Raw genomic sequence first — 27,199 nt, forward strand, 5'->3', positions numbered from 1 at the left:
AAAGACAGTAGTAGTAGATATGCTGAAACTGAAGCTGCATTAGCACCTACAATTTATTTGTATCTCATGAATTGATTTCGGTGTCTTTTAACTCAAAGGTTGATGCCCGCTTTAACTTGCTTCTTGAACTCGAGCTTTGTTTCCAAGTGAAAAAATATATAATTGCAAAGTATAACTAAGTGTCCTTTAAATGTAAGGTTAGGTATTATCCCCAATTCCAACTGCACATTATCCATGGTCACTGTGTCAACATCAAAAGTCAAACGCATCCGTGCAAAGCTAACGGATATCCAAAAGGCTGCCCGCCGCGCAAAATTAGTCAAGCTCACCGATGCCATCACAACAGCGCAAGATACGTACCAAGAGGAGGCCTGTGCTATTGCCAAAGATAATGGCCGGTAAGATCAACTATTTCATGAAGAAATTCATAGTACTCACTCTCGGACAGAAGCTTGAAGTGGACGCGAAGGCAGCTCTATACTGGCAAAGGTGTCTTCAACAGACGCCGTGCTAATCTTTAGAATGCATTTGTCAGACAAAAACTGAATGAGGAGAACGAAGGTACTAACTAATAAAATTTTCACACCAATACTCATGTGAATGAAAGGACATGCGCCGGGGGATCTATTGAAGCTTCCTGCATTTATCAAGGCCCACAGTTCAAAACTAACATCGGCCCATTTGCGCTTGACGTTGGTCGACAAGAACCGCCTGCGGGAGAACATCAACACATATCGCCAGTCACATGTGAAGGTTACACGTGCGAACCCTAAGGCACTACAAAAGGATGTCAACGCGACATTCAAAACAATGCAGACAGAGGTACTGCTACGAAATAATACATAAAAATGCGACTTACTTGTAGTTGAACAGTGGGCTAGCATCCAAGCACGAATGGGCCTCGACGGAATGTATCTTGCTGTTCGAGGTGATGTCGAGCAGTACCACGAACCGAAGCTCTTTTACACAGCAAAAGTCGGGTCGTTCATCAAAGATGTTCTCGGCATGGAGCCGAAGCACTTTGCGCTCAAAGTCGAGTCCTGGGTAGTTGGAGATTTCGGTGAGCAACAAGCATACAATAATCATAACCTACTAAACAACTTTCATGTAGATAGTGCTGGCACAGTCAGCCAACGACTGTCATTGACAAAACTTGTGAGCCTATGCCGCCAACACATCCAGGACGGACTTGGTAGGTTGAGCGAAAATTCTTCGCAGGCACATTTCCTAACATTAGTCATACAGATATTATTATTCCTACTTTGAGGCATCCGCCAAAAAAGAAGGTCAAAATGAATTACAACAATTACGAAGGCAAGATTGTAGAAACTTACGGCGTTGCACTGGAAAATGTTCCTGGGACTATTCGAAATCCTGGAAATATTGGGCGTCGTGAAGACTTAATCAATTTGCATGACTTACTTTTGAAAGGAACATGCTCATGGACAAAGCTCACAAGTGACGAGCTCGTAGAACGCATTGCCAAGAATAAAGAACGACAGGCAAATGGCGAACCAATCTACAAGACTCGTAAGCGCCAAGAAAAGACCCCCATAGCAAAGAGTGCAGAAATAGTGGAAGATACAGAGGACAATGGGATGAGTTCAACAGAGGCTTAATCAACAGATCATTTACATTACCTGTAGATACAATACTGTTGCAATGGGTCCAGAAAGCCGCACAATCCATATGAAGACAATATTATCCTGCCCGAGCGAATAAGCGGCCATCCACTTGATGGAAGGGGACTCACCAACAGCTGAATGGCGAGGTTGAAGGCGGTGGGTCCAGAAAGCCGCACAATCCATATGAGGACGATATTGTCCTGCCCGGGCGAATAAGCGGCCATCCACTTGATGGAAGGGGACTCACCAACAGCTGAATGGTGAGGTTGAAGGCGGTGGGTCCAGAAAGCCGCACAATCCATATGAGGACGATGGAAGGGGACTCACCAACAGCTGAATGGCGAGGTTGAAGGCGGTGGGTCCAGAAAGCCGCACAATCCATATGAGGACGATATTGTCCTGCCCGGGCGAATAAGCGGCCATCCACTTGATGAAAGGGGACTCACCAACAGCTGAATGGCGAGGTTGAAGGCGGTGGGTCCAGAAAGCCGCACAATCCATATGAGGACGATATTGTCCTGCCCAGGCGAATAAGCAGTCATCCATTCAATGGAAAGGGACTCACCAACAGCTGAATGGTGAGGTTGAAGGCGGTGGATCCAGAAAGCCGCACAATCCATATGATGACGATATTGTCCTGCCCAGGCGAATAAGCGGTCATCCATTCAATGGAAGGGGACTCACCAACAGCTGAATGGCGAGGTTGAAGGTGGTGGGTCCAGAAAGCCACACAATCCATATGAAGATGATATTGTCCTGCCTGAATGAATAAGCAGCCATCCATTCAATGGAAGGGGACTCACCAACATCAACCATAGACAAGACCTCCCACAGCGCAGTGGTCATGGACGATGGTGAGGTTGAAGGCAGTGAGTACGGAAAGCGACAGAACCCATATGAAGACGATATTGTCTTGCCTGGGCGAACGACGGCATTTGAGCCTGTCATGCAGCATGCAGACACAGTTGGATATGAGGCGCCTGCAAGGCGGAATAGCGAGAGGTCGGAGAGCTGTGCGCGTGCATGTACTATAGTGAAAAGGCAGACGTGAAGACAATAAACAATGAGTGAAACAACGAGCTCACCACAGCAGACGACCTGCATGACAATCCAGCAATAATGAGAGGTCATGGAAAGTGGGATACCGTATCAATTGCATGGAAAGATAAAACAGAAAAGGTCCGGGGAAATTTGGGTAGAACATAAGTGAAAAATGGAGCTCAACGTCACGCAAGACGAGCACAGGTGAGAACATTGTCGTGAGAAGGTGTGGCACAGTGAATCAGTGCCATAACCAGAAATGTCCACTCATACCTATTTAGGGTAGTAAGGCAACAGCGCCTCATCGGTATTAAATAAGCCGTAGGGAGCTCTGATTTTTCCCAAGGGACTGCCGGTTTGCTGATATTATTGCTGGTATGAGGGGACAGTAATATTTGTTACTAATTAGTAAAAGGATGGGGTACGTGATACATTTACTAATTAGTAATATTAATAGTGACACTCAGGTGCAGGCCCTGGTGGTGAAGAATAACGATGGCCATATGAAGGTGTGGGCGCCAAAGCAGCTGGAGGAGACAGAAAGGGATCTGTGGTAGGAGGAGGGGTTGTCTTTGAGGGGGAAGGGAGAGTGTAAGTCGGGTAAGGACTGACCTACAAAATCCTTCTTGACCATGTCCTCGAACTCCCTCAGCATTCCCACTCCAGATACTGACACATCTCGCGCTCCATCTGGTTAATTTCGCGCAGCTGGAACATGCCCTGCGTCACAATACTCCAGGATTTTGGTGCGAGCATGAAAGCGGACACGAAAAGACGGTGACTGGAAGAACCCCGAGCAGTGGGAAAACGTGCCTTGAGTCGCTGGAGCAATACGAGGGCAGCGAAGGTTAACGATGGTCATAATACGAAGGTGTGGCTGATGGCGGATCTGGCAGAGTATGAAGGGAATGTCTTGAGCTCCTGCAGCACACTCGGGATCAGCGCAAACACAGGGAGAGAGACAGCAATACCTGGCTTCAAAGGATGACCTGCGTGCTTGTGTCTTCATCGTCTGAGTCCTAGTAAATGCGCATTGTGAGTAAAAGAAGAAAATAAGTCAGTATCACTCATCAAGATCAGTATCCTCGTCGTCATCATCTGCATCTGCCATCTCTTCGTCCTCGCTGTCCGTCATTCGGTGCTGCTTCTGAATCTGTCAGAGACCTCAAGAATAGCGTCTCGAGAGCCACAGTCAGAAAAAAGGGTGTAAATCTGCGTGATAACGACCAAATAGAATGATGATTGCTTGCGACCTATATCGATTGAACTCGAGCGCTGACTGGTACATGGGAGTTGGTATGGTAATAGGTAGGAGGCTAGTCTGAAAGCTCAAGATGCGTCAATAAAGTGACGAGAACTATTTAGTAGAGATGGTATGATGAGAGGAACGGCGAACATCTTGCCCAGTTAAATCAACCTTCTGACTTTTTCCCCGACGTCCCTTGGACTTCGTAGTGACAGCCATGGAGTTTTCAATAGCTGGCTCCAGATGGGGTGCGGCTATCACTGTAGCAGCTAAGGCAGACTCCAAACTTGTAGCACTTAATCCAGGATTGAGTACCGCACCCTAAGTTGAGATTGATGGCGCGACATAAGAAGGCAGGGGGGTTCGTGTTGCAGGGAAGAAGCTACTGCAACAGTATTTGAGCCTGATGATGCGGTGGTCGAAGAACTTGGTTCAATGATGGTAGGATGGTGCGCATGAAGGCTGTCAGAGCCAACGGGGTCTTCATCCGAACTGCTATCTGAATCGTCTAATGCTGCCATGACACGATCAACCATGTCTTCAGGCTGGCCTGAGGTATCGTCCTCCTCTGTCTGAGCAACATTGTCAAAGACATAACCGTTGATTTGTCCCACAATGGCTTTGATGTGTTCATGGGTCCACTTGACAATGAAGAATCTTTTCACAGCATGGAAGATGGTGTGGTAAGGGATCGAAGAAATGGCTCCAATACCATCCCCGGAGAATTCTTGATCTGGGGATAGCATGAAGATTATCTACCGAATATGATATCAGTCAGATAGTGCCTTTGAATCATTGACATCGACACATACCGAAGTCACACCAAATGCTATCATACCAGGAGTGCAGCTGTTGAGTTTCCACATCTTCGCATAGGTAGGCGGGCCACCACGCCCCTTGGGGAACAATGACATCTTGCCGCACACTGAAACCTTGATAACCTTTCAAAGAAAGATGTGAGTGATTGTCCTATGGTTGAGTCAGTGTATTTTACCTTCGCGATCATCAACCAGGCTCTGAAAATCTTTTTCTCATTAACAATGTTATCAGGGTACAGTACCGGTGCTTTGAAAACATCAAAGGTCTTCCCCTTCCCCGCCTCCCATCCAATCATATCCGTAATTTTCTGGACGGAAGCACAGTCATATCTGGCAACAAAGTACTCGGGTGACATGTTAAAGATGCTACCTGAAACAGTACGTAGACCATTGAAGAATGATGATCGTGCCTGTTGCATGCCGCTTGCAAACTGTTCTGCAAATCGTCAACTCATTTACAACTACGTAAAATTTTAAGTTACGTACCAAGTTAAAGAATGAATTTGTTCGCATCTGAGGATGCAACTCATGATCAATTGAGGCATAGAGCTCAGTGACAAGGGCAGCCTTCTCTATCGATTTCTTAGTGTAACGTTGCGGACTTGTTATATCGACCAGAGGATCAGGGCAGTCTGTCTGAAAAATGACCTTTTCGGGCAGGAACATCTCCGTCGTCAATGCATACTTCTTGGCCAAACCTAAGATTAGCTTGTCGATGATGGTCTCAGACGTGATGATGGACACTGTAGTCGATGGCGCAGATGAAGGTGGCACAGACGAACACGAGGATGCGGTAGATGAAGGTGGCATGGATGAATGTAAGGACGCAGTAGATGAGACCGGCAATGCAGCAGCAGATGACGTCTGATTTGGTGAGCGCCTGCGACGTTTCAACTGCTGTGCTGCTAGTGTACCATTGGTTGCATTCAGCGCTGTGTTACGCTCTTCCAACTTTCCTTTCTCAAGTTGAAGTTGCTTAATGTACTAGATAAAATGAGTCAGGGAATGGACGCGAGTCGACGAAAGAAAAAAGAGCCTACCGCTTGAAGGTGCTTTGTAGATGCATCGGCGCTTGGTGGTGCCACAGGCCGTGGGGCATCATCATCTGAATCATGCCCTGAATCCGACAATGACAATAGATTAGAGTCGGAATCTTCGAGGTTTGAATCAGAGTCAAGCGGAGAGTCCGACATGAGCTATATGCAAAGAGAGAATGCGTGATGTGTGAGCGGCCCAGATGCTGAGTGAACGAATGGATCGCAAGGTCTTTATATACATTTTGCGGGCAACCCTAAACGGTTTAGAATCAATCTGTGGTATTACTAGTGAGTGAGATAATGACAGACATGAGTTGATTCAATAATAACATACATAATATGATTTGATGCAATCGCTTCGGTACACAAGTCGTTATTAGTGAAACGGATCATGGAAGCTGTGACCTTGAGAAGAAATGCTGGATGAAAGATGTGTGTCCAAACACGAGGTGACACTGTGTTACGACACACTTGTGTCAGTAATGTCAATGATGCAGCTTGATGACCTACTTAATGCATATTATACCTAATGATATTGTGTGTTGCAAGCCGAGGCCGCTGCCAAAGTGTCAGGCGAGTTAAGCTTGCAGATACTTGAGCCGAAGAAACATGTCTGCATCAACCGTGTCAATGACGAAGTAATCGCCTTGTCTCCCAGGATCACTGGCAAGCGCAGCCCCTCGGATAATCGACCTTACAGAGATGAATTCGGGAGATGACCGAGGTTTGGCTCGTACATGCCATAGTCCCAGCTCAGTGTCATGCTTGCTACGGACACTGATTCCGACATCATATGGATGTATGAGCGCCAGTGAGAGATTGGTTTCGCCAATCGAGCAACCGAACATGAAGATAAGGCGAGCAAAAAATGGTTGATTGTTGGTTTGAACCATAACACAATCATATCGCGGAGATCCAAAGAACTCGGGGTTGCATCGAAGGAGGTCTCTGCACTGGTGCCAGTTGACCATAGACTCGTAGTTGACTTGCAGATATTTGTATCCGGTAATCTAAATATTATGTTGCACAGCACAATTTTAACAAGTAGTTAGCAGGTTGAGTTGTTGGCGTACCTTGTTGTCAGCCTGCAAATGAATGTGCTTGCCATCTGGTAAAGGAATGTTGTTACTGGGGAAGAATGTGTTCAGGAAGCCGTTGAGTTTGACTCAAAAACCAACAAAGGCCCTGTCGTCTGCGTGCGACTGCTTGAGACTTGCAAATGAGATGTCACCTTGCGCCGAGCCTAACTTTATGTGAGTGCAGGGAGCTGGGGCCACAGAAATCGCAGGATTTTCTGCGTCTGCATCTTCTGTTGTTGGGAGGTTGGCTTTCCGATTGTACTCGTCCAACTCGTCAAGTTCAGAGCGCATTGATGTTGAGGTTAGTAACCAATGATCATAGCGAAGAATCTGAACTCGTTAAGTTAGTTCATGTTAATCCAGTCTTGTTGACACACGAACCTGTGTAGCGACGTCCTTGAAATTCATTCGATTGTGGTAGATGTCCCTCACGGGGCCGTGCATCTTCTCGTTCGGTTTTGTGTTGTAGTTTCGTGTCGCGCCTTTCACCAAGATATCGTTGAATAGATGCGAACTTGCGTGTTTCTTGGGGAAATTCCAGTCCTTGCCTGTTACAGGCTGTGATTTGAGAATATACTCCTAATAACAGATCATAGGTGAATGATCGGGAAGTATTGCAAAGCATAACTTACCTCCATCAGCGCTGAAAAATCCCGCAGAGCTTGTCTTCCTGCAGATATTGTACCTTCAGTGTGAACCTCAAATCCAGCGTAAATGTCGAGATCGATATAGTGGCGTATGCATCGCAGAAGGAGATAGCCAAGCTTACTCTGTGAACGGCGGAGGATCCTTTGCGCCGCAAAGATAGCCATCTGAGGCTCGTTAGCACAGGATGCAGCTTCAGTTGCAGCTTACCTTCGATATGTCCTCGTGATGCGAGCTGTCATTGAAATCAACTCCAACTACCTTCGAGAAGTGCGTCAGGTTAGACCACCGCAGAAAAGCATCATAGCTGAGGTAGTACTATTAAGTTTGAGGCAGCTCATGTCGGATAACAATATGAACGTACTTTGCATCCATCTCCGCAACAGCTTCTCACCCTAATTCAAGTATCCAGAACTGCAGCTCCTTCCACAGATGGTGCCTCCAAAGCCCTCCATGATGCACATGCATGCAATCAAAGGAGAGCGCTCGGTGAATGTCGGTGAGCAGCATTCTCCAGAAGACATTCTGAAGATCATGTCTGTCAGCGTAATATAAACAAAAGACCTTGCAAAACATACTTCAACGTCACGCAGCGAGTAAGTTTTAAGTAAGTTTTCCCTCTCCTTCTTGGATTTCTTCGCGCGGGCCAACCGAAGGGTCTCCTCAGACTCAGTGCTTGTCCGTAATTGAAGTTCGTGAGATAAGACGGATTGCTCGTCTTGAGGAACCAAGCAGATCGGGCAGGGAAATTTACCTTTCAGTCCGCGAATCAATGCCATAACACATCTATCACACAGTGTCAGCAATATCACAGCGAACTTGAGCGTTGTAAGACTCACTGTTCTTCATAGTCGGCACTCAGAATCAAAATCAAGGGCCACAGCAGGCGCCGGATGGCATCACCACACTCGAACCAATATCCTGTCCTCGAGATCTGTATGATGGATTCTAAAAGTTTTAAAAAGGACTCGTGCCAAACGGCATTCTTGAAGTTCATGAAGCTGCTTTTTCCTGCATGCTCCGGATCCTCTGACACCTGCTCTGACATCAGCATGTGTATGAAGTTAAACTAAATACTAACAATAGGCAGCCAACCTACAATTCAGCCACCACCAAGACCAGTACCGTTCCGGATTTCGACAGGCAGGTTTGTGATCCGACAAACAATCGGATAGGCTTTCTGGGTACCGAAAGAGGATAATTTTGCCTTGTCTGCATACAATATAAAAGCGAGAGGCTTTGCCTCAGGTGGAAGTCGTGACTACACAAGGCGCAGTTGCATGTCATTGGACATGCAAAGTGATCAAGACTTACCTGTGCATCCCAGAATGTGTCAGCAGTCCAAGGTTCATCAATAAAGCGTACAAAACGCGTACCATTGAATTTATATAGGCGCTGTGCATCAAATACGAAGTGCGGCGCAAGACGTCGATCTCGCAACATATCAAGAGCCCATTCCCAAAGAGGACGATAGTGCATATCAAACTCGTGCACCTTGTTTTTATATGGAACCAAAACTACATCAACTTGAAACTTGATAAATTACATATGTTTAGTTAAGTGCGTCTAATTGAACTTGTATTTGCCTACCAGAGTGAAGCGTTGGGAAGCGGTTGACCACAACTCCCGGACTTCATCATGGTTTCATAGTGTAAAGGTTTCGTCGCTACGTGCGGAACGGTGAACGAGACTAAGCAGACGATTGGTTTGATCTGTGTTGAGTGCAGCTTCAAGGGCGATTTCCGCGACCTCAAAATCGAGCCGTGTTCGGAATGGTTCCCATGGTGCGTGATTCCGAGGTACTGAAGCTTCTGTGGGACGTGTGCGAGAGAAATCGGCAAAATGATGAATGGTGGACGGAATCTGGCTGTGAGGATGATAATCAACCTTGATATCATCCAGCTGCGGTAATGGTTCCTGATCTGCAGGATTTGCATCGTCGTAGTGGCTCTGAAGGCCAGGCAACGCCATATTGAAATCCGATATCAGCGATTGACGACTTCGAGGCATTGATCCCTGCATGTCTGACACATAAAATGATTGATCAGTTTTTGGGAATCCACTAGACTAATATGCAAACGTACCAATATTATCTTCTGAATCTGCAGCTTCGTTCTCGTGGTTGTGACGCTGCATCGACCAAATGTTGATAGGATCAACTGACAATAGTGTTATTCGAGTGATCAGTGTGAAAGCAGATTATTAGGTGACTTACCTGTAGATGACGCCGCACGTCATTTGGATTGAGTGTGAGCCTTATGTTCTGTGCAGTTGTGAGGTGAGTTATGGGACAAAACAAAAACGGTGTGCATAATACGTACATTTTTTCGCTGCTTCTTCGATAATTGCTTTGACCTCGTCATCTTCTTCTTTCTCCTGTGCCAGCTTCCTACATTTCTTTTCATGTGGGACCAGTCCACAAGCTCGTACTAGTATTCCGCATGTGTTACACTTCACGTCATCTGATGTCCGTTGAGGAGGCATAGAAATAGAAATTGATGGCACAAAGAACGAGATGAGAACTTGCGGGGAATTTGAATTTGTGAGCAGCGACAAAGAGGAAATTGACAACAGAGTTTATCCTACCTAGTATGAGTGATGAGCGATCTAGACGTTAGAAATACTGCGCATGTGTACCTTTGTTGCAGATGGCAGTGAGCAGTAGAGTATAATTGGAACTCAGGTCGAGCTGAGACTTGATAGCAGTCTCGACGACATCGTAATGAGATCGTAATCAAATTGTTATCAAATCATAATAAAATTATAATTGAATCATAATGCTGATAAATATAGCATTACGATACGGGAGCATTATGATGCCTGCTGGAAATTTCTGACATTGTTTCCTTTTGATTTATTTATTCACAACCTTTTATCATTCATTTCCTGTCAGCACATATATTTGTTGTCCCCCTGTCTGCAAGATTGTATCATATGTTGTTCCATTTTCAGTTTTATTATCTACTGTATGTATGTACCATAAACAATTACAATAGGGAAAATACTTGTGTTGCACAGTGCGCTGCAGCGGCGATTGAGTTGGCGCTCGAAAACATGTGACAAAGCCACGCGAGTTTCCAAAAAGAGGTTTAAGCGAGGTAAGCGAAAACCATGTGGCCTTAAGCGCATCTAAGAGCCAGTTCGGATACTCCCTGCAGCCAACATTTGATTGTCAATGTTGACACCAAATTCATCGGCATCGTGAATCCGAGATATTGGAGCTTAAATCTTGCAGCTCCCGCTTATCATAGTGACTAGTAGGCATGGATGAGCTTCAGCCAATGGATCCACAGCACCTAGCTACACTCCTAATGAATCCTCGACCAGAGGTCCGGGAGCGACTCTTGAAATTTTCAGCGTTAATATTTAGTATTCTTGTTACTGCAGCGCATAGCGCAGTGCAGACCTTATATCCAAGAGATCTGGAGCCTTATCACACATCGGCACTGTCTGGACAGGACTGGGTCATCGAGCTCCTCACCGGTCACCCTGAACGCATCAGGTGCGAGCTTGGCATGCATGCCAGTGCCTTTTCTGAGCTTATCGACGAGCTTCAGAGCATGGGTCATTCGGACTCTAAGTATGTCTCGCTCAAGGAACAGCTGGCAATATTTCTGTATGCCTCCGTCACCGGCCTGTCAATCAGGCATCTTGCAGAGAGGTTCCAACACTCAAATGAAATGATTTCACGGTGAGTGTTTTTTTTTTGGGGGGGAGGTAATATCTAATAGTACATAGTTATTTCCGCAAGATGCTTGTCATCTTCACAACCGACCCATTCTATTCAAAATACATACGTTTTCCGGACAATTCAATTCCCCCCAAAATCCGCAAGAATCCGAAATGGTGGCCGTTTTTCAAGGACGCTATTGGGGCACTTGATGGGAGCCACATCCACGTCACACCCAAGGCCATTGAACGTCCCGTTTATCGCAATCGGAAGGGGTTTGTCTCGCAAAACTGTCTCTTTGCATGCGATTTCGATCTTAGCTTCACATACATGCTCACAGGATGGGAAGGCTCAGCAACAGATGCATGTGTCTATGAGGATGCCTGCGCTCATGACTTTAAGACTCCCCCAGGGAAATATTTCCTTGCAGATGCGGGGTATCCTCTGCGCCCTGGGCTACTCGTGCCTTACCAAAACGTGCGTTATCACCTTGCTGAATGGGGTCGCGCAAACATAAGGTAAGCTCTCAATTATTTTGCAAATGTTGTTCTAAGTTTTACAGGCCAGAAACCAAGGAAGAACTATTCAATTTGCGACACGCATCAGCACGGAATATCATCGAGCGCATCTTCGGTGTCCTCAAACAACGCTTCCGCATACTTCTTCTTTCGCCTGGCTACGCTATGGAGGTCCAGGCCCAAATACCAGCCGCTCTTTGCGCAATCCACAACTACATTCGTGTGCACGACCCTAGCGAGGGTACTCCCCCTGTCGACGATGGAGATGGAGACAGAGTTTTGGAGGAGGACCCTGACCTTGACGTAGCTGCTGACAAGGAGGCTGTTGCTATCGAAGAAGACAATGAGGGTGACTTTCGTCGAGGCACCGAAATGCGTGATCGCATCGCTGAGGCGATGTGGGCTCAATATCAACGTGTCGTATTGGAACGTGGCTTAGAAGGACTTGATCCTGTAGATGATGAGGAGGATGAGCTCGAGGGTAGCGCTGCTGATGATGAGGAGATGGGGCCTGTATGACAAGGCCATGTTCTGAACTTAGTTTACAAGTAAATGAAACATTGAATCAACAATTTTGATAGTACAAGTATACAACGGTGATACATGGTATTGAAAAATGCGGTAAACGATTTGGAAAAGTGCAGTAAACGATTGTTGAGTTCATTCATCAAGATCAAGATCAGCATCAGCATCATGCGCCTCTTCACCAACTCGCTGACCGATCATCTTCTCTACAAATGCATGTCTCCTGACGCTATTCTTCATGGTAACGTAAAACTTAAGAAAATGATCATTGCCCTTCGCGCCAAGGACACTGACCAGCAAAGCCTGCTGCTCCGGCGGGATATCGGCATCTTCACCCTCTAAGAGTCTGACGGCGCAGGTGACATTGTCATCATCAACTGCTCCTCTCATGAACGCTTCGAACGAATCAGTCATCCGGTTGATGCTGCCTTGCATCCCCACCACAGCAGCAGCCGGTGTGATCTTTGCAGCCCTTGCAATGCTGCTGATCTTCGTGTGACGGCTGTTCTGAGACTGTGCTGGTGTCCACGCCTTCTTGGATGGGGGGCCGGATACTACCAAGGTGGTAGAGGGAGGCTGCATGGAGATATGACTAGACCCAAATGACATGGTCTCCATGTCAGCTTCAGTATGTGGGCATTTTCCAGCATTAGAGGTAGCAGCACTAGAGGCAGCAGCAGCAGAGGTAGCAGCAGCAGAGGTAGCAGCAGCAGAGGTAGCCGCAGTAGAGGTGGTGGTGGTGGTGGTAGTGGTGGTGGCGGTGGAGGTAGAGCCAGAGCCAGAGGTGATAGCAGTAGCGGTAGTGGTAGGATGAGGATCAGTGGTGGTGCTGCCTGATGGGCCAGCTACAGCACCAGCTGGGACAGCCGCATCGGATGTCCCTCCAGGCTCAGTGTCAGGATTGGCGATGGGAGTAGCAACGCCACCTGGGCGAAAAGCATGCTGGCCCCTGGCGCCACCCAATGGAATAATGGCTTGCATTTTTTCATAATGCTCCCATCCCTTGGTGCGGAATGGCCGAATCAAAGGATTTTTCTAGTAATATATGAGCTCGTGTATACATTAGAATTATGAGGGCGCAAATACCTGGATGTATGATTCCCACACAGCTGTTGCTGCTGGTCCTGCAATCCCACCTCCATTCTCATTGCCCCAATGGACTCCTGTCTGGTTGCGATACTTCTTGATAACATGGTAAGTGCTTTTGAGCTAAGGATCAGTCATCAGCTTACGATCAGGTAAAAACAGATATCATATGTGACATACCAATGTCCATTTGTTGCGCACTGACTTTGCTGTCTTTGGTGGACCCATCTGAGTGGCTGCCAGATCTTCATCACTGTTGATGTGGTCTGCAGCATCCGCAAGAACCTTAGTCTTGAAATTCCCTCCTCCTTCAGCATCCGAGCGGTGATCATATAAGTAATTGATAAGGGCGGCAATCTCGCCATCGTTCCACTGAGCATGTGGGACCCTAGCTTGATGGACTTCTGGTTGGGCCATAAGGAGTGTGGTGTATTGGGCACAGGTGGCTGTAATCGCGAGAGCACCAGCGAAAAGCCTCTGCCGCCGCTCTAGGGATAGATGAGTAGTATAATCCATCGATAATATGTACAAGTATGAGGGAGGCAAGGTTCAAGCTCCGATATCTCGGGTTCACATGCCGATGAATTGGTGTCAACATTTACAATCAAATGTTGGCTACAGGGAGTATCCGAACTGGCTCTAAGCGTATCTAGGCGAAAACCACATGGCCCTACGCGAAAACCACGCGAGCGCCCGTGCGTTTCCGAAACCTTTCTCCCTTTCTTCTTAAGACTAGTCCACACCTGTTCTGCCTTCGGCACAGGAAGCAAAAAAGAGTGCTTCGCACTCTTTTTTTGGCTTCCTGGCCTCAGCTTCATCCCAATAATTCTGAAGGCTCCTGATGAGTGTTGTTCCTTCGTCACAGGAAGCCAAGGAGGGCTGTGCCCTCCTTTGGCTTCCTGGCCTCAGGCTGCATCCTAATAAATTGTGCATTTTGAATAAGATCACACCTCAATAGTGAATTTTGAAAAGGAGGCACATTTATGAGCAGCATTTGAAAAACTAAAAGTACAATCTACCACACCATGTAAAAGTACATAGTACATTAGTGTACATAAGATCAGTCAGTTCTACACTATTGGAGCAGGATTTTGACAAAAGTAAAAATACAATCTGCTACACCACATAAAATTGCAGAATATGTAACAGTATTATTGAATGTATTTATTTTCCCATTTTTCCCTGCCCCCCATCTCCCATTGTGTCCCATGTCCTCCTGTCTCCCATCTCCCATCTCCCATCTCCCATCTCCTGTCTCCCGTCTCCTGTCTCCTGTCTCCCGTCTCCTGTCTCCTGTCTCCCGTCTCCCGTCTCCCGTCTCCCGTCTCCCGTCTCCCGTCTCCCGTCTCCCGTCTCCCGTCTCCCGTCTCCCGTCTCCCGTCTCCCGTCTCCCGTCTCCCGTCTCCCGTCTCCCGTCTCCCGTCTCCCGTCTCCCGTCTCCCGTCTCCCGTCTCCCGTCTCCCGTCTCCCGTCTCCCGTCTCCCGTCTCCCGTCTCCCGTCTCCCGTCTCCCGTCTCCCGTCTCCCGTCTCCCGTCTCCCGTCTCCTGTTCTCCCATTTTTGAGTCTCTCCCATTCTCCCTGTTTCCTGTTCCCAATTTTCTGTCCTCCCATCTCCCATTCTCCAGTTTCTGAGTCTACATTGTTTGTTTCCTTTTTATTTATTTTTTCACAACCTTTTGTCATTCATTTCCTTGTCCCCCTGTCTGCAAATTATATCATATGTTGTTCCATTTTCAATTTTATTACTGTATGTATGTACCATAAACAATTACAATAGGGAAATATGTAGTGCGTTGCTTAGCGGCGATTGAGTCGGCGCTCGAAAACACGTGACAAAGCCACGCGAGTTTCCAAAAAGAGGTTTAAGCGAGGTAAGCGAAAACCATGTGGCCTTAAGCGCATCTAAGCGTATCTAGGCGAAAACCACATGGCCCTACGCGGCGCAAGCGCAAACCACGCGAGCGCCCGTGCGTTTCCGAAACCTTTCTCCCTTTCTTCTTAAGATTCTTAAGATTCTTAGATTCTTAGATTCCTTGTGCTTCTCACGACGGTTCTCTCCGTGGAGTCATCTCTTCGTACTTGATGCAGTTCAAGGGGGACGTAGCGCACGAGGATTTACGCTTGGTAAAGTAGCTGTCCATCAGTACAGTCCACGTCCATCTCTTACGAGATACGCCTCATAGTATCTGGTGATTCCCTCTTCACCCTGTTTCTTTCACCATTGACTCGACAGTCACTCTGCACTTTGTTCCCTCGAATACAACCCCTCCCTCTCGTCGAAGCTCCACATTCAGATGTTTACTGCAATGGTCCGCTCCTGTAACCTCTGCCATTTTGCAGCCTCAAGCCGCACTACATATCCTTGGCCAAAGTATGGTCCTGTCACCTTCAAGGCTTCCCTACACTATGGACCTGCAAACCTATCCATGCAGTGCCACTATAATGGATATTCCTTTTCCGCAGGGTTCAGTTTGTTATCTCCCGGCGGTGAGTGAATCCGGTAGCGGTCACAGCTTCCTCAATACTTTGTTCGTCAATATTTCAATCATCGATCATCGAATACTTCACCGAACGAGAATACAATTGGTTGCATTCTCGCCTTGTTCTTTCTTATTCATCGCTGCAGGCAAGATAGTCCTTCCCCCATGGCACTGTCAGCTCAATTGGACCAGTCGTATGTACTTTTCTTTGGGCGCCGTTTTCAGCGATATAGATGTTTTTGCCTTTGTCGTTACCTCACAAAATATACTCAATTCTACATTTTGCCTTTGCGTGCTAACTGAGTAGTATGATACAAGTCCAGGAGCAGCAATAACTCTGAGACTCGCATGTCCCTTTCAACGTTGGCAGGCCACTTTCGCCACAAACTGTTCATGCCATTCTTTACTTTAGCACAGATTCTTCTGCTAATCCTGGCCGGTGATCTTCATTCCCAGCGCTTGTGCGATCATACCAGCGTCTATCGTGCCGAACATCCACCGACAATATGGAAATACACGTGCAGTGTGGCCTGAACCCTAGCGCTCAATCTCCCTTCAGCTGAACCTCTATCCATAGTCCCCGTATCCTTACCCCCGTCCTCCCTTCTCACTGATTCCTTCCACGCCACTCAGCCCGTCTTCGAACCTCATCAATTTGCTCCATCACAACATCATGCCTCGTCGCTCAAAACATCGATATATCAGACTTGAAGGTGAGTTCCTTAACATTACCTTCGTATCAGTGTCATGATCCTCAAGCTCTATCTACAGTCATCAGCGGAAAGAATCTTCGAGTCCCGTCCGAGCGCATTCCGGCTGGCATTTACGTGTTCATCAATGTCAACTCGAGGAGACGCTGGAAATCGGCCATCAGTGTCTTATCATCTGATGAATCTGTAGCGTGGAGGGATACCGTAACTCTGTAAAGTCCATGGAGATCTTCTGACGTGATACGAGAACTGATCGTCGGTTTATAGATCATCAAATGTCTCGCCTGCATTGTCAGTGGAGATCAGGGCATCCCATGAGCTTGGTCGAATGCTAGGCGGTGGAGAGGTCATCGGGAAACTTCAAATGTCGTGGGATGAGCTACTCGATCATGGGGATCACCCATTTGGTCAGTCATTCCCTTCTCATCCATGCACATGTGTTAAGATCTCGTAGATCTATCTTTCCCACCCGTGCGCGGTGTCCAACCTTCCATCACACTGAAGGTTGCTGTTGTACATGCTTGGGACGATCAAAACGGCACACTGTTTGATGTGAGCAACCCCGGACTCTGTCCTGTTAGCTTTGCTGATGGAACGCCAATTATAGTCCCTCGTAGACTGTGAAATTGCTCGAGACACAGATGCTGGCTACGTACGACTTGCCACATACGTGAGACGCAAGAGGGTCTCTCACTTGAACGGTGCTGTAGAGCATTTTCAGTTGGTTCTGAACCAGTGTCCGGTCGGTCATCCAGACCGCGCAACGGCTCTCACCAACCTTGCATGGGTTCGCCTTAAAGGTTATATCCGAAATGATATTCAAGACATCGATACTATCACTTCCCTGTTCCGCGACGCCCTTGCATTGCGTCCACAGCACCATCCCGATCATCCCTTATCCCTATTCAATCTCACCGAAGCGCTGACTTGGCGCCACTTCAGGAAAGGTACTGCTGCAGACATCTGCGAAGCCGCCCAACTGTATCATGAGCTACTGCCTCTCTGTCCGGAGGGCACGTACCTTCGTAGCATCGCGGCAGGGAAAAATGGTGTGGAATATGTGATCACCAGATGCCACAAACTTCCAAAAGACGCATCCGATGAAGGCATCCACTTTCGAAGAGTCGTGCTCGAGCTCTGTCCTGTGGGCCATCGATTTCGTCCTAGAACCCTCGACCAGCTTGCACAAGCAGTTGAAGCACGGTTTGATCAGCACGGCAGCATCGATGATCTTGACACGAGCATACAGCTTGGTCGCGAAGCCATGTCTCTGTGTCCCGAGGGACATGCTGGCCGTGATGCCTACCTGAACAATTTGGCCTATTCAGTCGCATCCCGCTTTCGTCACCAAGGCAATACTAATGATCTCGATGAGGCCATTTCTTTGTTTGAAGAAACGCTGCACCTGTGCTCTGTTGGGCACGAATCTCGTGATTGTTCATTGGACAACCTAGGGGGCGTCCTCGTCGACCGTTTCAACAAACGCGGCGATATTGATGACATGACCCGAGCTATCAGCCTCTATCGCGAGGCCCTGACGTTGTGCCCACCTGGTCATCTACGTCGAGACACCACGCTCAACAACCTTGCCATCGCGCTCCAACACAGATATGACAGATCGCAAGTCAGCGAGGATCTGAACGAGGCCATTGATTGGTATCGACAATCCCTTCGGTTAAAGCGGCTTGACGATCCAGACCGCCATAATCATCTTCACAATTTGAGCTCGGCGCTCTGCTCTCGTTTCACGGAAACTCGGCAGAACGAAGATGTTGAGGAGGCCATTGCTCTTTGTCAAGAATCGTTGGCGGCTCTGTCTTCACTGCACCCGAACAGGTACTTCAGCTACAGGTGGCTGCAGGAGGCCTATTTGTCTCGTTACCAGATTCTACTCGACTCTGCTGATTTGTCTCTTGCAGTGGAGAACTTCAGATTCGCATCAAGACATTCTACTCAAGGGTTCCCAGAACGCATCATTTGCACATCTAATTGGACCGTTGTAGCGGAGCAGCATGCTCATGGATCTGCGCTGGAAGCCTACTCGACATTTTTTGAGCTTCTGGATGCTCATTTGGCCACACGATTTTCGGCAACTTCACGGCGCGAAGCTGCCGCTGCCTTTCATTACGCCAGAACACTCCCAGCAGATTCAGCATCATGTGCCATCCGCTGTGACAATCTACCACATGCAATCGAACTTGTGGAGCAGGGCCGTGGCCAGCAATGGTCGCTGGCCTCCCGACTCAGGACTCCAGTTGAAGCCCTTGAGTCAGCACATCCGGCACTGGCGCACAATTATTTGGAGCTGAGCAAACTCGTTTCCAGTGCGGCCCAGAGTTCTGCACCTATCACTGACAGAGCTGCTGCTGATCGGGCAGCAACAGAGTATAGGAGACTTAGAAGGCAATGGGAAGCTGCCGTGGCAGAGATACGTGATCTTCGGGGGTTCTCGCGGTTCCTGCTCCCACCTTTGTATGCAGACCTGCAAGCGGCAGCGCGCCAGGGCCCGGTCATCATTCTCATTGCGAGCAAATACTCATGTAGCGCCATCATCGTTCCGACGTCAGGAGACCTCCATAATGTTCCCTTACCGTCTGTCACTCTCGCAGATCTGACAAATCTCAAGGACCGCGTCGCCAGGGCAATACGACACGCATCTACCCTGGGCCCAAAAGTGCCGCGAAACGATCTAATAATCCTCTTGCGGACAGTATGGGACGAGATCATGCTACCCATCGTCAACGTCCTCCGGCATGATCTGAAACTAAGATACTGTCGAATCTGGCTGTGTCCAACTGCAGCCTTCACATCTATTCCTCTCCACGCAGCTCACCCGTTTCGAACAAACCCAGATGGCTCTAGGGAGCAATGCCTAGAGGATCTCTACATCTGCTCTTACACGCCCACACTTTCGGCTCTGGTCAGATCTAGACAGATGATGAAGAAGCGCGTCACTCCATCCTTCGTGACAATCGGACAAGGTCAACCGGGTGCAGGGAAAGGCAAGGCGCTCTTGGCCGTCGACAGCGAGCTCGAGCTTGTCCATAAGCTCGTACCTGCGACGGCCAGACACACTACTATTTCTGGAGACGCAGCCACACGCGCAGGTGCGCTCGAAGCTTTGGAGCAGAACACCTGGGTGCACCTAGCTTGTCATGGCAAGCAGGACCCAAAGCAGCCTTACAATTCACATTTTGTCATGAGAGACGAAGATCTGACGCTGCTTGATATCATGGAGAAAGATATTCCGCACGCCGAGTTCGCGTTCTTATCAGCGTGTCATACCGCCGTTGGCGATGAGGAAACACCCGACGAAGTGATTCACCTCGCAGCTGGTCTTCAGTTTTCGGGGTTCAAGAGCGTCATTGGCACGCTGTGGCAGGTCGACGACTCTGTTGCAAAACACGTCGTCAATGCCTTCTATGAGAATATGTTCCAAGATTTGAAGGACGGAGGTGTCTTAGATTGTACGAAGGCAGCCTGGGCACTGAATCGTGCCACGCACGCTGTGAAAACGCAAGTGCCGCTGGAACAGAGGGTGGTTTTTGTCCATATTGGTGTGTAGTTCTACTACGTCGTATTGCTGTCGTGTGGTAGATATTCACAAGTTGCTGATCTGCGATCCTCTTTCTTACTGTTGTAATAAAATGAGCTCAATATATTCTTGCACTCTAGCTATAACCTATCTCGGTTTCGTATACTCTGTTGTATTGTTGTCGACTAGATCTAATGTTCACCAACGTTCTTGTGTACTCGACTCGTTTGCAACCTCGTCTTCTGCTTGGATAGTGGGATTTGAGCCAGTCAAGCTTACCAGACATACTATGGATCCTCCAACCTACGACATCGATAGGTCTTCCATCGGACATGCAGGTGTCGACGTACCTCCCTTTCGTGGAGGTGTCTCACGGCAGAGCTTTAAACTCCAGGTCTACTCTACGTAGAGTCCACGTAGAGTCCAGTCTGGGTCCTGTCTAATTGTGCAAGCGTGAGTTTCAGTCGCTTCCGCCGTGATTGAGAAAAATTTGAAATTGCAGGCAAACTCCGCTACAAACACGTAAAACTCTCAGCCACATATCATTTTGGACATTTGATATCATGCACATTGCGCACCGGTGAGAGTAGGCACTTGTATATGCATACGCTTGTCGGGTACTAAGTCGAATCAAAAGAATGCTATCCCAGAGCCTCATGTCACGGTGCTGTTCCGAACCCGAGTCGGATCAATTGAACAATTCAGACAAGTTCGACAAGCTGCAGGATTTACCTAACTCCCAGCTAGCTCTAATTCCATGAAGATATCTTTATAGAACGGAATGGTTGGTTCTTGCGTATACTATGATTCTACGAGACGGAATCCAATCGGACCGTGTGGGCGGGAGTCGGGACATGGCTGTTATTTGTCCAGGCTTCCTATCACTCATGACGACAGTCTAGTATTACTCCACGTGCACCCCCAAGGCGCATCAGCCCATTTTTTTTGGTACCAACAGACTAATCGATATGAAATTCGCTTGCGTATCTATAAGGCACATCGAACCGTTGAGGCCATCCCTCAGACCCCACTGTCATCACCCCATTTATGGCACCTGACCCTTCTGACACTGCACCGATCTCACCCTCGAAGGAGCATGTCGAGTACAAAGAACTCGATGTCGATGTAGAATTCGGTGGTATAGAGGCACGAAACCAGCTAGAGCGCAGGTTGTTATTGAAACTCGACCTGCACATGTCAATGCTGGTCCTCATCTATATCCTCAATTTTGTGAGTAACCTCGCGTCAAGGCGCCTGATATATATCTCATTCTTGTACTAGATCGATCGAAACAACGCTAGGTATGCCCTTGTCATGAATCGCTGATGCATCACTCACAACAGATTAAGTGCGGCACGCACACAACTCACCGCCGACCTCCATCTCGAGGGTCCACAATATGCGACATTGTTGTCTATCCTCTATGTCGGATATATTATTATGCAGGTTCCCTCCAATATGTTTCTCAATTACATCAAAAAGCCGTCGCTTTATATGCCTGCTTGTATGGTAATTTGGGGAGTCATATCGGCGCTGACTGGAATTACTACAAAGTATGACCGATCATTGATGTCTGACAGATGACCGACCATACTCCTCGTAATAGTTTCGTTGGAGCGCTCCTAACGCGATTCTTTCTTGGCTTCATAGAAGCAGCTTTTTTTCCCGGCGCCGTGTTCTTGATTTCGAAGTGGTTCGTCAATCATCGAGTATTCAGCCGAAGTCCTGAAATTAAATGTACAGGTACAAGAGAACAGAGATAGGTTCCAGATTAGCCATCCTCCATTGGTAAGGGTACTACTATGCTGGTGGATATATCTATTCATTAACAGCACCATTACAGCGGAAACATGATCAGTAACGCCTTCGGAGCTCTCATCGCATCAGGTATTCTTGCTAACATGGACGGCGTCCGTGCACAAGCCGCGTGGAGGTAATTCAATCCAGTTGATTTGTCAAAGGACTCTGTTGAATTTCATTTATAAGGTGGCTTTTTTATATCGAAGGAAGTCTGACTGTCACCGTTGCGATAATGGCTGTCTTTGTTTTGCCGGACTTTCCAACGACAACAAAGTGGCTTACTGATGACGAGCGCCGGCTTGCACTGAAGCGTATGGAGGAGGATGCTGGTGTCGGAGACCAGTTAGAAACTGAGAACGGTGGCTTCGGTTACGGCTTTTACCTCGCCATCGCCGACTGGAAGGTGTGGTGGATCGCAACACTATTGATTTCTCAGATTATAGCGACATCCTTCACTGGCTATTTCCCTACTCTGACTGCAACACTTGGCTACAACCCAACGGCATCGCTGCTCCTCGTTGCGCCTCCTTGGATATATGCTGCCATTTTCACATTCGTGTGGACCAGGTAAGCTGGGATATCAAACAATATAGGAACTGGTCTGAAGACCTCCTCAGACACTCTGATAAAACACAAGAAAGGTTCTTGCACATGAGCATTTCGAACCTCATTGGCATAATTGGGTCCCTTATTTCGATATGTACCATGAACACTGCAGCCCGATACTTCTCTCTGTAGGCACATAATGTTAATTCCGGACGTCTCGCTGATAGTGGCCTTCCTCAACAGCTTCCTCCTGGCGCAGTCCAATTCAGCAAGTGTCTTGATGACCACGTGGGAGAGTAACACATTTGCGCGACCGCCGTCAAAGCGTGCAGTATGTTTTTCGCTTATCAATGCAGTTCAGCAACTAGGCAGCATCTCAGGGTCGTGAGTAGTTGAATCGGCTATTAAAATTTCATTGATGAAATAGATGGCAGGTACGTCTGGCCAACTAATTGGGGCCCTACCTATCGATACTCTTATACCATTGTGATCGCTTGTAACGTTATCGTGGTTACGATGACTTGGATTCTCAGACAGCATCTGAAGACATTGAACAAGAAGCTGGAGAGAGAAGAGCAGGAGCAAGGGATCGAAGAAAAAGGATTCCGCTACGTTCTCTGAACGATGGCTTGGCGACTTACGGGTTCAGATTTTATCTGAAAGAAGCTAACAGGTTCTCGTCTGTGTGAAGTAAAGATATCCGAGGGACAATGGTCAGTGGTAGTGAAGAGGACCATAGTCTTCATTCGATTGATGAGTGATCTGATGGATACCGTTAGATCAAAGGTCATTCTGTTGGACCCGGGAGGATGTGATGCATGTGACCAATCCGGATTCAAAGATAGTGCGTCGTCATCTGCCTGTCGATCAACAGAGTCAGATTAGTCGACATGGTCGAGTCGGTGGAGCAAATTATGTACTTACTCCGGAGTTGACCCACTTTTCTTGACCTGAGTCACGACGTTTCGAAGGCCCGAGTAAAGCTATCGTCTGGGTAAGCCCCCTCCTCTCAGGTTCTGTCCAACGGTGAATGGTATTTCATCATCACGTTGGGGTACCTGGTGCGCCCTACGATCTATCAGATTGATCCCTCTGTTGAATGCTGAGTACTGAGTCGCGAACGCGAAGTGTTAGATCAACCTGTTCAAGTTGGGGTAGTCATACCGCGTATATGAGTCGAAAGAGCCCATCCGTCGTCTCTGTTTGCGCCAACATCGTAGTTTGTCAAAAAAACCGATACATAAGTAAAAGTTCGTAGACCAGTAACCAGTTTGCCTGGGTGGATTTGGTGAGATATTGAATTCTTGAATTGAAATGTCAAAATGCAAAGGTATGCGTACTAGTAAGGTCACGGTAGTGGTCATGTTGTGATCAACCAGACATGTGCAAGCTTCGGCGCCCCTCAGTCGCTTCCGGCGTGCCATCAGTGGGTTGAATTGTACTACAGAACGCTACAGAGCGCTCTGTAGTGAATGACGTTTTCCTGGTGTGTTTGAAAGAAAAATTTGAAATTGCAAAATCGCTTCCCGATCAAGAGTGGTTGTTTGTCAAGAGCCTTTGATCCAAACATCACGAAGGCGGCGAGAGGTTCATGATCGACGTGTTCCAAAACGGTCAAGCTAGCACTCAGGCGACAGAAATACTGAAACGTGCACGGTCACGGTGCATGTACCATAAATAGTACAACTAATACCCAAGCTTAAGCCTTCGTTGGTATGTGACTCCCCCTTCTTCAATCTTACTCCCACACAACCATCCCATCTACTGACTGTCCTATTGAACGTTTTATCATACTATGGCTCAGAAATACGCACCATATGGCCTTTGGGAGTCCCCCATCACAGCCGATGCTATTGCTCAGGATGTATGTTTTTCACATGGTCACTAATCGCTCGGCATTTCAAACTAATCTACGTGGTGACCTTAGAGTGTCGCCTTGACCGCCATCTTTGTAGATCCAGTCACAAAGGATATCTACTACATCGAACTGCGTGCATCGGAGGGTGGTCGATGTGTGGTTATGAGTAGCAAGACTCAAAAAGAAGTCTTCGGCAAGGACTTCAATGCGCGCACGCGCGTTCATGAATATGGTGGAGGTGCTGCAATCGCTTATAATGGGACTGTGTACTCTTCAAACTTCATGGACTTCCGTCTCTATGCCGCGAAAGACGGGAATATCAAACCAATCACTCCAGGTGCCCAGGTACATTCTTTGAACTATAACGCCGTACTTACACTCCCTGCGCAGAGGATCCAAACAAGCTTTATCGCTACGCAGATTTCTGCGTACACCCAGTCCACACAGATCTACTCGTTGCTATTTTAGAAGACCATACCAACGACACGCCGCGTACCGTGCGCAATTCTCTTTGTGTCGTCAACTCCTCAGCTGCCACTATCACGTCCTTGGTTTCCACCGAGGACGCAGAAATTGAGTTCTATGCAGCACCGACATTTTCACCTTCTGGTGATAAACTCGCATGGCAATTCTGGAAACACCCAGACATGCCTTGGGAGGGTGGACAGATCTATGTGGCCGACGTCCATTACAATTCCAACACTCATACACTTAGCCTGAGCAACACGAAGTTGGTTGCCGGCGAAGCTAACAATCTTAGCGCGTGTTATCCATTGTGGGCTTCCAACGACAAGCTTCTCTTTACCTCTGACGAAAGCAAGTTTGCAAACCTGTGGGAGTATACCCAGGCGTGCACCAAACCAGTCCTCTCTTCGGTCGTGCAGCAAGACTTCTGCATGCCATCCTGGACGCTTGACAATTACTCATTCGCCTTACTGGACGAGAATGGCACAAAAGCTATCTGTGTTGCGTGGCGGGCTGGCCGAAGTGTCCTTTATGTGGTTGATATCGCCACAGGTTCCTACGTAGAGATTAAAGACGAATCATTCGACTTCGTAGTGGTAAACAATGTCTGTCGTCTGTCGGACTACACTTTCGTCTTCACAGGATTGCAAAGCAACGCTCCTGGCGCAGCTATGCTCTGCACTCTTACAGGACCATCATTCGTGCCAAATTTCCAGGTACTCAGATCTACCGCATCGGCGTCTGCCGCTCCGTTCCCTGAAGGCATCATTTCACTTCCAACCCCGCTCGAGTTCAAAGTGGCAGGTGACAAGACCGTATATGCTGTGTACTACGCCCCAAATAACCCAGCGTATGCGGGTTCGAGCATTCCCGGCGAGAAGCCGCCCTGCGTGCTTAGCGTACACGGTGGTCCCACAGGATTAGAGACCCAGCATTTGAACTGGCTGAAGCAGTATTTCACAAGCAGAGGATATGCTTGGTAGGTCCTGTCGACTACCGAAGTATCATCACACTCATAAGTTGCAGGTTGGATGTAAACTACAGCGGCTCTTCGTGCTATGGGCGCGCATATGTGTATGTTACCATTCGCTGTCGTGTTTCTCGTGCAACAACGCTGAAGATATGACAAAGGGAGCGCCTCCAAGGAAACTGGGGTATTACCGACGTGAGCGACTGCATTGGCGCAATCCAATCACCTCAAATCAGTTCCCTCATCGATACCAAACGCACTGCGATCCGGGGCGGGAGTGCGGGTGGGTTTACTACCCTTGCTGCCATTTCCCTCGACTCCTCCGCAGCGAGCAAAGTGAAATTCTTCGCAAGTGCCACGAACAGCTACGGAATTTCAAACATGGAGCTTTTTGCAGAAGACACGCACAAGTTCGAGCTCATGTATATCATAAAGCTTCTTGGTGGTACAAGGGAAGAGATTCCGAAAGTTTGGCACGACCGGAGCCCGGTGTATTTTTCTACGAACATCAAAACCCCATTACTCGTATGTTCATCTCTCGATGAAATCCGTTGTGTTGGGTAGATCATCTTTCCAACAGGTTCTTCAAGGCAATGATGATGCAATTGTTCCGCCCGCACAATCCTGGACTATTATTGATGGGATCATTAAATCTAAAGGGCGTGTTGAGGCGCATTTCTTCGATGGCGAACAACATGGGTGGCGCACATCAGGGACGCTCAAGAAGGCGATCGAGCTCGAGAGGGAATGGTACGAGAAGAGCATGGTGAGGCCCACTGTAGCAACTTGAACTTAGAACAACATGGCAGTAGTAATGTATCATTGGTGTATGAATATGAACGAATCGAGTAGAAAAGAGATGTATTTATCACAAGAAGGTCTTGGAAGTGTGGCGACATGCTATATTTGACTCGGATGGCCACGGGGTTAGAGAACACTAGAGAACACGACCTCGGTGGACTCTCGAAGAGATACCATTCAGCACGGCACCTGGGTTTTGATGATCACTAACAAAAAATGTCTAATGAATGTGTACAAATTTGTCTGAGTCATTCGGATGCCAGGTTGGTAGAGAGGTCGATGCCAAAGGGATTCACGCATCTCAAATCTAGCCTCGGGACCAGCCTGGCACGGACGAGTGGCGTAGCCAGGGTGTCTCATTGAGGGAGTGATCAACAGTTTATCTCAAAGCCAGGTAGCAGTGGTATGCATGATTGCAGACGTTCAACAGAAAATTCAGTGTTACTAACAGTATACCTTCGGCTGTGTGAAGAATCGGAGAGGCTCGGACTAGGAACGAAGAACGAGAACGAAGACTTGAGATTGGGTCAAAGACTAGAGAACGATATTCGACGGGGAGCGTATTAATACGCTGATTGAGATGGAGAATCAAAGGAGAACGTGTCTGACGCATGTAACGGGTGATTGCATATGTAAAAGAAAGGGACGAGTACGTACGAGAGTGACGTCGATAGTCATATCTTGACAGGCTGTCTAGGGGAGACTATAACAGTACCGGTACGAGACAACTTTGTGTCAAATGA

General features: G+C 47.8%; 10 protein-coding genes across 10 annotated transcripts; 4 read left to right on the forward strand and 6 right to left on the reverse strand.

Moving 5' to 3' along the window:
• Nucleotides 1-234: 234 nt before the first annotated feature.
• HD556DRAFT_1311724 (uncharacterized protein) lies at nucleotides 235-1,473 on the forward strand (the record flags this gene model as incomplete). The annotated part of the gene is made up of 7 exons (XM_041300568.1): nucleotides 235-398; nucleotides 536-561; nucleotides 608-822; nucleotides 874-1,060; nucleotides 1,112-1,192; nucleotides 1,246-1,352; nucleotides 1,432-1,473. 7 exons carry the CDS (start codon nucleotides 235-237, stop codon nucleotides 1,471-1,473), a joined length of 822 nt encoding a protein of 273 aa, XP_041156126.1.
• A 158-nt stretch (nucleotides 1,474-1,631) lies between these two features.
• HD556DRAFT_1311725 (uncharacterized protein) lies at nucleotides 1,632-2,756 on the reverse strand (the record flags this gene model as incomplete). The annotated part of the gene is made up of 7 exons (XM_041300569.1): nucleotides 1,632-1,640; nucleotides 1,754-1,878; nucleotides 1,949-2,024; nucleotides 2,072-2,143; nucleotides 2,191-2,262; nucleotides 2,310-2,653; nucleotides 2,711-2,756. The coding sequence occupies 7 exons, from the start codon at nucleotides 2,754-2,756 to the stop codon at nucleotides 1,632-1,634; spliced, it is 744 nt and encodes a 247-aa protein (XP_041156127.1).
• Nucleotides 2,757-3,320: 564 nt separating this feature from the next.
• HD556DRAFT_1216523 (uncharacterized protein) lies at nucleotides 3,321-3,521 on the reverse strand (the record flags this gene model as incomplete). The annotated part of the gene is made up of 1 exon (XM_041296699.1): nucleotides 3,321-3,521. A coding segment is annotated over one exon (201 nt), but the record flags the coding sequence as incomplete, so codon positions are not given.
• Nucleotides 3,522-3,729: 208 nt separating this feature from the next.
• HD556DRAFT_1495893 (uncharacterized protein) lies at nucleotides 3,730-5,923 on the reverse strand (the record flags this gene model as incomplete). The annotated part of the gene is made up of 7 exons (XM_041308878.1): nucleotides 3,730-3,819; nucleotides 4,084-4,233; nucleotides 4,299-4,667; nucleotides 4,725-4,853; nucleotides 4,907-5,161; nucleotides 5,217-5,714; nucleotides 5,771-5,923. The coding sequence occupies 7 exons, from the start codon at nucleotides 5,921-5,923 to the stop codon at nucleotides 3,730-3,732; spliced, it is 1,644 nt and encodes a 547-aa protein (XP_041156129.1).
• Nucleotides 5,924-6,345: 422 nt separating this feature from the next.
• Nucleotides 6,346-9,462, reverse strand: HD556DRAFT_1433910 (uncharacterized protein; the record flags this gene model as incomplete). Its single annotated transcript, XM_041305271.1, has 14 exons — nucleotides 6,346-6,777; nucleotides 6,841-6,932; nucleotides 6,981-7,176; nucleotides 7,228-7,425; nucleotides 7,479-7,658; nucleotides 7,702-7,798; nucleotides 7,886-8,016; nucleotides 8,070-8,277; nucleotides 8,331-8,527; nucleotides 8,573-8,586; nucleotides 8,617-8,752; nucleotides 8,857-9,024; nucleotides 9,082-9,122; nucleotides 9,162-9,462. The coding sequence occupies 14 exons, from the start codon at nucleotides 9,460-9,462 to the stop codon at nucleotides 6,346-6,348; spliced, it is 2,391 nt and encodes a 796-aa protein (XP_041156130.1).
• Nucleotides 9,463-12,339: 2,877 nt separating this feature from the next.
• Nucleotides 12,340-13,806, reverse strand: HD556DRAFT_1447457 (uncharacterized protein; the record flags this gene model as incomplete). Its single annotated transcript, XM_041307273.1, has 3 exons — nucleotides 12,340-13,239; nucleotides 13,291-13,413; nucleotides 13,471-13,806. 3 exons carry the CDS (start codon nucleotides 13,804-13,806, stop codon nucleotides 12,340-12,342), a joined length of 1,359 nt encoding a protein of 452 aa, XP_041156131.1.
• Nucleotides 13,807-14,454: 648 nt separating this feature from the next.
• HD556DRAFT_1447458 (uncharacterized protein) lies at nucleotides 14,455-14,847 on the reverse strand (the record flags this gene model as incomplete). The annotated part of the gene is made up of 1 exon (XM_041307274.1): nucleotides 14,455-14,847. One exon carries the CDS (start codon nucleotides 14,845-14,847, stop codon nucleotides 14,455-14,457), a length of 393 nt encoding a protein of 130 aa, XP_041156132.1.
• A 1,597-nt stretch (nucleotides 14,848-16,444) lies between these two features.
• On the forward strand, nucleotides 16,445-20,046 carry HD556DRAFT_1529759 (CHAT domain-containing protein; the record flags this gene model as incomplete). The annotated part of the gene is made up of 5 exons (XM_041309427.1): nucleotides 16,445-16,484; nucleotides 16,543-16,693; nucleotides 16,749-16,888; nucleotides 16,936-17,033; nucleotides 17,089-20,046. 5 exons carry the CDS (start codon nucleotides 16,445-16,447, stop codon nucleotides 20,044-20,046), a joined length of 3,387 nt encoding a protein of 1,128 aa, XP_041156133.1.
• A 911-nt stretch (nucleotides 20,047-20,957) lies between these two features.
• HD556DRAFT_1495907 (MFS general substrate transporter) lies at nucleotides 20,958-22,983 on the forward strand (the record flags this gene model as incomplete). The annotated part of the gene is made up of 10 exons (XM_041308879.1): nucleotides 20,958-21,246; nucleotides 21,298-21,317; nucleotides 21,366-21,569; nucleotides 21,623-21,709; nucleotides 21,760-21,804; nucleotides 21,860-21,949; nucleotides 22,003-22,383; nucleotides 22,434-22,550; nucleotides 22,606-22,746; nucleotides 22,797-22,983. The coding sequence occupies exons 1-10, from the start codon at nucleotides 21,064-21,066 to the stop codon at nucleotides 22,981-22,983; spliced, it is 1,455 nt and encodes a 484-aa protein (XP_041156134.1). The 5' UTR covers nucleotides 20,958-21,063.
• A 1,174-nt stretch (nucleotides 22,984-24,157) lies between these two features.
• Nucleotides 24,158-26,445, forward strand: HD556DRAFT_1244560 (Alpha/Beta hydrolase protein; the record flags this gene model as incomplete). The annotated part of the gene is made up of 6 exons (XM_041298459.1): nucleotides 24,158-24,226; nucleotides 24,290-24,557; nucleotides 24,611-25,664; nucleotides 25,712-25,759; nucleotides 25,817-26,180; nucleotides 26,236-26,445. 6 exons carry the CDS (start codon nucleotides 24,158-24,160, stop codon nucleotides 26,443-26,445), a joined length of 2,013 nt encoding a protein of 670 aa, XP_041156135.1.
• Nucleotides 26,446-27,199: the final 754 nt, after the last annotated feature.

Source organism: Suillus plorans (genome assembly GCF_016647745.1).
Source record: "Suillus plorans strain S12 chromosome Unknown HD556scaffold_63, whole genome shotgun sequence".
Classification (NCBI taxonomy): Eukaryota; Fungi; Basidiomycota; class Agaricomycetes; order Boletales; family Suillaceae; genus Suillus; species Suillus plorans.